Source organism: Pteronotus mesoamericanus, unplaced genomic scaffold (assembly GCF_021234165.1).
Source record: "Pteronotus mesoamericanus isolate MK-2021 breed Mesoamerican mustached bat unplaced genomic scaffold, CSHL_Meso_final contig_116, whole genome shotgun sequence".
NCBI classification, from domain to species: Eukaryota; Metazoa; Chordata; class Mammalia; order Chiroptera; family Mormoopidae; genus Pteronotus; species Pteronotus mesoamericanus.
In genome coordinates this window covers 9,457,625-9,466,124 of record NW_026555027.1, presented here as the reverse complement: position 1 = coordinate 9,466,124, position 8,500 = coordinate 9,457,625, and the positions used below count along the sequence as shown (strand labels likewise).

Sequence of the window (8,500 nt, the reverse complement as noted above, 5' to 3'; positions counted from 1 at the left end):
TCTGGATTAGAAAATCCTTAACTGTCAATAACCATGTTTTTGGTTTTCTGATTATCAGATTTACAAACTTAAAATTATTTTCCCTTCCAAACACTAAGCATTCTGAAGCAAGCTAAACCTGAGATCGTAGAATAATATCTCTAACCTGATCTGCTTCCTGAAAAAGCTGACTCAGATGGTAATTTTGGGGATGCACAAGGAGTCAAGGTGCTGCTTCATCCTATGGGCAGGGAATGACCAGCTGCTCCCAGTGCATGGGCTCTGCCTCCCTCCTCCCTGGGAAGGAAGGTGAACTGAGCTGAGGACGACACTCTCACACCGGTTTGCCCCGAACCTCAAGTGTGTCATAAACGGGAATTCCTGCCCGATCCCAAGCTGGACAGGAAAACAGGCGAGCAGCTCCACCTGGTGGATGAGGCGGAGCCCGGAGCCCTGGCGGCTTCACTTCTTGGCGAGCTCCAGCACCTTCGTCACCATGGCCCCGATCCCGTCATAAATGTGGTGGAGTGCCGTCTCGCACATGAAAGCCGGGGTTGTGACCACCTTGTTTTTCTGGTCCACATGAGCTTCGTGCACAGAAGTTAGGGAAAAGCACCACCCAGAAAGGAGGAGGAGGAGATTTAGGCATAAATCATGCACCAGCCACCGCTCCCAGCTGCCCTCCGAGTTAAGTGCCACTGTCCTTCCCAGTGTGACTGCGGGGGACACTCACTCACACACAAACACACTCTTCCCAGTGGAATCTGCTAGCAGGGCCCCACCTTCTGCACTATCCACACAACTGAACTAAGCAAGAACATGACCAGCACATTCCCAAGGAAGAAAGCAGCTTGCACCTCAGAGACCAGTGTCTGCTCCATGAAGCCATACAGTGGCGTGCACATGGGACCCACATCGGACCCAGGGCCCCCGCAGCCCTGGCCGGGTGCACAGTGCTGGCCCGGGACCCACCACCACCCTGGAGGCAGCCACAGCACCTCTGCTTTTCAGATGAAGGAAACTAAGGAAGCTCATCTGCATGCTGCTGTGACTGCAGTGCAGAGGCCAATTCCACCCGGGACCCACCTCGCCACCCTGGCTCTGCCCCAGGTCACCCAGAGCCTGGTAGGCGACAGAACTGGCCTCACCCTCACCTGCCCTGGACCTATGCAGAACCCCGGGCCAGCCCTGTGCCCACTGACCAGCCATGGGGTTTGCTGGCTGCTCTGCGCCAGAAGAGGCAACACAAACACCCGATACTGAATGCATAGCAGAAACTCCAGGGTGACAGAGCCACTTTCAGCACAGGCACCCAAAGGGACATTGTGACATGCTGCTCCTCTGACTCCGGCCCACATGGGATCCTGTACGCCTACGGTGCTCTGCGCAGCTCCTGGTTGGAGACTGCTGCCTGCCAAGCCACAGAAGAGGGGGTCCCATGCCACACGCTGCCCCCCGCTGCCAGAAAGGATATGGTCACTCCCTTTACACAGTGCTTGGCCCCCAGAGCTTTGATGGCTTCTGCAGTCCCAGCGTACGGCCACTTGCCACCTTCTTCCTGCTCGTGGCCCACGGTGACCTCGACACCGTGGAGCACTTTGGCTGCGAGGACAGGAGCAATGCAGCACAAGCTGAAAGGCGAAGGATGACGGGGTCAGCTCTGGACTGCACAGGTGGACACCAGGCCGGGGTGTGGGGAGGCTGCAGGGAGGAGGCGCTGGCGCAGTCCGCTCCCAGGCTCGGACGCTAGGCCGGTGCCGTTGGTGCCGAGGGGCTCCCAGGATGGCGACCGGGCAGGCCTGCGGTAAGTGACTGGTAAGGTCTGTGAGATGCTGAGCACAGGTGGGGACCGTCCTCTGTAGCCTGCGCCTTCCACTTGGACAAAGGGGTCTAATGTAAACTGATCTTTTTCTGTTTGCCGGTGATACAGCAGTGAGCAGCACCCACGGGAGCCGGGCAGGGAGAGGGGGCACTCGAGCCTGCACCCTGTGAATTTGTTCCTAGTGCGCGTGCACTGCTGTGCTCCTGCCAGGCCTTCTTCCCCACGGTGACCGACTCTGAGGGTGAGTGATACACGCGCTCCGGCTCACTGACATGGACGACCCACGCAGCGTGTTAGAGTAGGACTGAGAGGCAATCCCTGAGACACTCGTGGACACGAAGTCTGAAGAAATCAGGTCTGACCATGGGGTCTCCATCACACGTCTCTGAGACCCTCCTGGTTGTAGGCACGACTGCTCTTGCCCGTCGAGGGAGGGCAGCCAAGAGCGACCGTGGCAGGAATGGTGCTCACAGCAGCAGTGAGTGGGAGGCGAGGCACAACGAGCTGAGCGAGGACAGGAGGGCTGACGGAGGCCCCGGGAAGGGGTGCTGGGAAAGGATGGGAGTTTGGGAAGGACTGACTGGGGAACATTCTAGAAGGTGACAGCCATCTCCTCTCCTTCCTGTTAAGTCTTCAGGAGAGATTAATGTAACCACATCACTACAGAATTTTCAGAGCTGGAAGTCACCTGTGAAACCCCCTCATTTAAAAAGAGAAGGGCTGAGAGTTTTCTAGACCACACAGCTCAGAGAAGCAGCTGCCCATGTGAGTTACGGGCCTCAGGCCCACCGCCCTCCCCTGCCCCTGCTGGTCACCAGAGGTCGCGCTTCCCTGCCAGGCCCACACCTGTGGCCAGCAGCACCTACCCGATGGGTTTCCCGGCCCTGTGGAAGTCCTTCAGGACGCGCTCTACGTCTTTGTTGACTTTGCAGTCCTTCCCGTCCACGGCGAAGGTGCTCCTACAAGAAGAGGCTTCCTTACATCTCAGAGCTCCTGTCTATTTGCAACACCTGAGATCTGACATGTGGTTCCAAATTGGCTTCTCCCGTTATTATATATCTTTCTGGGTTTTTTGTTTTTTTTTTAAAGGAGAGACACGGAAAGCACAAGGAAGGAGTTCGGGCAGCAGAAGTGAGGCGGGAAAGCACACACCAGAGCAAACCGAAGCGGCAGGCTCGGACTGCAAGCCATGCCATGTGGTCCTTAGCGCTCAGAAACCAAGAGACAGCAGGACACATCATTGGCCTAAAACCAGTGATAGGTGCTCCAACTTGACTGACAAGGAAAAGAAATGTAAATTAAACAAGACGCCACCTCTTTCCCCAGAGCAAGAGCAACTGAGGAGTCTGAACAGCTTCCTCTCCCAGGCGGTGGGTGTGCGCCCACCTGTACCGTCTCCATGGAAGGCAACTGCGTGAGACCTGTCCAGTCTCAAAGTCCACCTCTTTTCTGAGAGCCTCACTCTGGGCTTCCCTGGAGTGCCTGTGGGTCCCACCCCGCCACACTGGGACAGCTGCACAGCACTGGCACGAAAGACAGACGGGCAGTCACTCTCCTCACGTGGCACGGTGTCTCAGTGTGGAAACCTGTCAAGTGATCATTTTACACTTTAAATACGCGTATGTCAACTCTACCTCCAAAAAGCTACGAAGAGAAGAAAGGATTAGACATCAGGGGCATCCACCAGAGTTGGGCCGTTCGCCCAGCTGTTAGGACAACTAACGGGCCAACAAACCACACTGTTAAGCAAAAGGTATGAGGTACAGAACAGGGAGCTTAAGAGGCCATCATCTGGCTAAATTTTTAATGCGACCACACATGTGAGTAACTCAGGAAATACAGAAGCTAGCAACAGTGCCAGGGAGGGTACCGAGGTCCCAAGCAGGGGGAACCAAGTAACTTCCGTCACCGCTGAACTCGCCCACTGCTGCGCGCTGCACCCTGATGACCACAGCAGCTACCGCGTAGGAGGGACTGATGTGGAAGCTGACCCTTCTTCTGGGAAGGTCGTAACGAGTGGGGCCAGGGCCAAGAGCCACAGCTTCCCACAGGGCAGGAGGCGCTCACAGACATGCCTGGTGGCCCAGGGCACCCCACGCTCTTTAACACCAAGACACAGACGCACCAAGAACCTGGTGCCCCTCCTATCTGAGCTCCTAAATCAACCAAGTATGGAGTTAGCCACGCTGGGGACACACCCAGGGATGGTGCTGACAGTCAGAGGTAAGGCCAGTGGTCTGTAAAAGCTAAGGCCCAGCTGATCTAGACAGTCCTCTGCCATCCCTACCAGGAGGCTCACAAAGATGGTGACATGGAGAAATCCCTTCAAAGCCTGGGTTTTGGGACATGGAGTGGGTGCGCAGCGGTGCCAGGGGTCCCGGCAGGGAACGAAGCCTTCTAGGGACTGGGGGAAAAACAGGCGCATCTGGGGAAAGCAGATGGCGGGGAGCCTCGAGGCCCCGGTACGGAAGGGCTGTGAGCACTGAGATTTTAGGGCACGTAACCACCTCTGCCCGTTACTTCTGGGCACAGGACGCCCCGAGTGAGCCAGCCAGGGGGCTCAACGTGCCGCTGCAGGGGGAACAGCAACGACCAAGTGGCCAGCTGTCCCAACAGCGTGAAGGGGGCACTGCGAGCACGAGGACCCTGCTGAGGCTTGAAGCCTCACTTGCCCCACCTACCCCCGCCCCACAGGAGGGGCGAATTCTGATGGCAGGTGAGTGCAGGTGAGGGACCCGGCTCTAACAGTCAACAGGACGTTCCCGCAGGACTCTGGGGCCGGCAGCTGGAAAAGCAGTCAGAAGCGGGGATTTGTGATCCAGACGTGGTGCCAGCTGAGGCAACACGCGGATGAAATTCCTGGGGAGAATGGAAGCGGGGTGTAGGAAGGAGGTGGAAACTCCACAAAGGAGCAGCTGGGGAGAACCGGGCCCAGCGGGCAGGCCGGGCAGCGCTCAGGTACGTGGTGCAGAGGCGGCAGCGTCTAGGGGAGGGGGGTGCTGGACACCCGGGCCGGGAGATGTGAGCCACAACGGAAGGCCTGGAGGGCGTGGGCCCCCGGGGGAGGTGGCAGAGCAGCACCCGCCCAGCCTGAGAGGAAAGGGGACAGAGGAGAGAGGAGGAAGCGCAGTTCCTGGAGTGCTGCGCCGGGTGGGTGGGCACCATGCGGCGGGGGGCAGGGAGGAGGAAGCTGCAGGAGTGGCCTCCTCAGTGGGAAGACAAGCCCCCGGGGCTGGCTGCCTGTGGTCACAGTCAGGGGTTTTGTCACCACAGATCCCTGGGCCTGGGTCAGGAATGTTCTGAAAAGTATCACAGGAAAACGCTTAATCCAGGGCCCGATTTTCTAATCTGCTGCATTTCCGTCAAACACATGTAGTGCAGTGCGCCCCACTAACCCCGCGCCCCACCGCAGTGGCCCTGTGCCACCGCAGGAGACAGGCCCTGGGGCAGTGAGGTCGTGCAGAGGGTTTCCATGAAATGGGCAAGAGACGAGGAATGAGAGAAGAGAAAGAGGACCTGAAACCCAAAGGATGCCATGGTGACGGCCTTCATCCAGTTGCTGTGGCAATGACCCACAGGGCAAAGCCAGGAAGGGCTCCTTCCTCCAGTCAGAACAGTCAGGCGCCCGGAAGGCAGTGTTCCGGGCTGCACGGCCCACAGGGACACACACGCACAGATCGGTTTTGCCGTGAGGAGGCCCACCTATGCCGTGGGCAGGTCAGCGGGAGGCACACCCGTGACGGCAGCCAGGGGCCGAGAGGGCTCGGAAAGGAGCAGGTGAGAAAAATCTGTCTTGCCAAAATGGGACCAAAGTGCCACGCTATACAGTGGTTCCCTGTCAGAGCAGCTACTTGCATCATTTGGACTGTGAGACCCCAGCAGTGGCTCATGTCACTACCGGTCCCCACGTATGGCTCCAGGTGAAGAGCACAAGGCCCCGAGCTCCAACACTCACAGGTTTTTGGCGGCTCCAAAGCCCCCGGGGAAGATGGCCGCATCATGACTGGCGGCATTTAGCTGGGCCAGGCTGGTGATCTTGCCACGGGCAATCCTTGCTGACTCAGTCAGAACATTCCTGGGGGAAAAAACCACAGAAAAAGGCCAAGAAAAGGTTCAGTGCAGACAGGAGATCAGGCACGATGGCTCCCAAAAGAGGCTGTGTTTTCTTGGCCCCAGGTAGTAGCTTTCACACATGAATTTCACATCAATACCTAGAAAAGACGGTAATAGAGCTACAGGGGCGTAAGTCTACACAATAGACGTTTGCCAGAACCCTTCAGCTCAGCACTTCAGAACCCACCCAAATCATCTGGAGCCTTCTGCTTCCAGGGGCCACCAGGAAGACAGACCCCACGTGTCTGAAGCAGACAGCATTTATGTGGGGAACTAACAGACAGGACAGTGCTGGGAATCAGGAAGCTCTGGTGCCAAGTGAGTGCACCAGCCACAGTGGGTGCTGCTGCCGCCCAAGGCCAGGGTCCCAGGCAGAAAAGAAACCACAGGCGTCCTGACGAGGACTGCAGCCCCCAGCAGAGAGCACTGTGGCCTCTTCCTGTTACCCATCTCTCACTGTCTGAACCCAGCTGAAGGGGGCATGGCAACCACAGCCTCCAGGGCCACTGCTCTGTGGTCCCGGCAGGACAGGAGGGGACAGGTGGATCTGCAGGGTCTCAGGAACAGAAATGCTGCTCAGAGCTACTCAAAGACATGTGGGGGCAGCCAAACTGGGGTGCATACCTTTGGTCAAAGGGAAGTAAGGAGCTGACTCCGCAGGAATGTGTTTTGGTACACAAGGGACGGTAACACTCTGAGGCTGGCCCGCCTAGGGACAAGTGCGCTGAAGGATGGGTTTGAATAGATTTGGCCCTGGCTGGAATGAAACAGCTATGCATGCAGGTTCTCAGGGAGCTTCAACCTGCCCCTGTTCACAGTCAAGGACAAGAGGGGTAGAACCCACACCTGGTCTCGTTCTCAGAAGGCTGTCCCTTGGTGTGGTCAATCACGTGCATCTGAGGGACGTCAGGAGCAAAGATCTGGACCTCGGCCCCGCCACGGCTCAGGTGCACCAGCACCCTGCAAGGGAGGAAACCAGACCAGCCTTAGAGATAGGCCCAACCCAGCTTCACCTGTTAACATGTTTTTTAAAAACACAGGATTTTAGCTGAACGCCAAGTATAAATTCCTTGCATAGCTAATAACCCACTTGCTTTGCAAAAAGATGTGGTTGGACTGCTAAAGACCCAAACGCCCACAATTTGAATTCACTGTCACTGAACTAGCCTGCAGAGACCAGCTGGTCTCCACGCTCCCTTTACAAACTGGGGTGCAGGAGCGGGGCAACTTCACTGGTGTCCCAGTCTAGATGTTTGGATTCCCAGGCTGCTGTGGGGTGTCTCCCTCCCACAGGCCAATTGATGGGGGGGGGGCTAAAGGGCTTTGGGTCAAGATAGTAAGTTCAATTCCTGGTGTTCCCCAACTTTGCTGTCACGGAGTTGGGAGGCACAGAGACATGCAGACCTCCTGGAGGGCGGCTGGCGGGAGCAGCATTTACGGAGGGCTACTCTGCGGCAGGCATGCCACTGATAACTCACCAGTCGGTCCCAGACTTGGTGCTGTCACTGCCCCCTTTTGGAGGAAATAGAGATGCACCATCCAGTAGAGCCTGAACTGCCTGTACTCACTTGGGGGCCCTGCTCCTCCGTAGCCTCCTAGGCACTCCACATACAACTCCTTGACGTACTGGGAGGTTTCAGGCTGTTTGTGGGTCCTCCTTGCTTTCTCCACTCTGTCGTTCCCACACCCCAATCAGGACACTCTGCCACCCACCAGCTCCACAAACTCTATTGTCAACAACTGACAGGTTACATCAGTGACAGTCTACAGCCAAGGGTGCTGCAAGGGCGCTGTGTGGATGGAAACTGGGCTGATGGAGGAGGAAAAAAAAGAAAACAGTTCCAAAACTCAGGCACCTGATCCCAAAGTTTGTAACATGTGGGGGTGTTCAGAACCGCAGCACGGAGAAGTGCTTACTCTGGTGACAGCATTACAGACGATACCTAAGAAGCTTATTTGTGTCCCCCTGTATTTTACAGATGTAATTTTAAATTTTCCCTCTGTGCCTCCCTGTCCCTTGTCAGTCACTTCTGCCTTTCTAATAGGAGAAAAGTTTCTCCAGACGTTGAGGAGGCGGAGGAAGCAACCCGGTTCCCAGGGCGGCTATCTCAAGGGGCTTACGCTGAGGCCTCGTGGAGCTCCGTCCCATCGTACACTCCGCACCCGGACAGCACCTGCGGGAGGAGCGTGGGTCACGAGAAGTCCACGTGGTGGGGGGGGGGGTGGCCAACCTCGAATGGGGGTGGCAGACTTCGAGATGGGGTGCCCGACCTCCGGCGGCCCTGCCCCACGTCCCCGCGGTCGTGCACTCACCAGGGCGACCCTGGCCCCGGGCCGCGGCGCGGAGCCGTGGAAGGCCGCGCGCGGGGAGGGTGCTGGTCCGCTGGACAGCAGCGGCCGGAAGCCGGGGAGCGGCGTGAATGCAGAGGCCGCCGCTAGCCGGGGAGCCATCAGGGCCCTGACAGCTGCCATGGCATTAGGGGACAGCGGAGTCGCAGGGTCGCAGGGTCACAGGATGGAGGGGCCTCGAGCGGAACGAGCCCGACCGCGCCTGCGCAGTCTCCCGGTCCACTCCGCGAGAGCGCA

At 57.7% G+C, this 8,500-nt stretch overlaps 1 protein-coding gene across 1 annotated transcript; it reads right to left on the bottom strand.

Moving 5' to 3' along the window:
- Positions 1-403: 403 nt before the first annotated feature.
- On the bottom strand, positions 404-8,473 carry GATD3 (glutamine amidotransferase class 1 domain containing 3). The gene is made up of 7 exons (XM_054578907.1): positions 8,228-8,473; positions 8,036-8,088; positions 6,761-6,874; positions 5,757-5,876; positions 2,668-2,760; positions 1,454-1,610; positions 404-570 (listed from the first exon to the last, which is right to left on the bottom strand). The coding sequence occupies exons 1-7, from the start codon at positions 8,384-8,386 to the stop codon at positions 442-444; spliced, it is 825 nt and encodes a 274-aa protein (XP_054434882.1). The 5' UTR covers positions 8,387-8,473; the 3' UTR covers positions 404-441.
- Between the last annotated feature and the right edge of the window lie 27 nt (positions 8,474-8,500).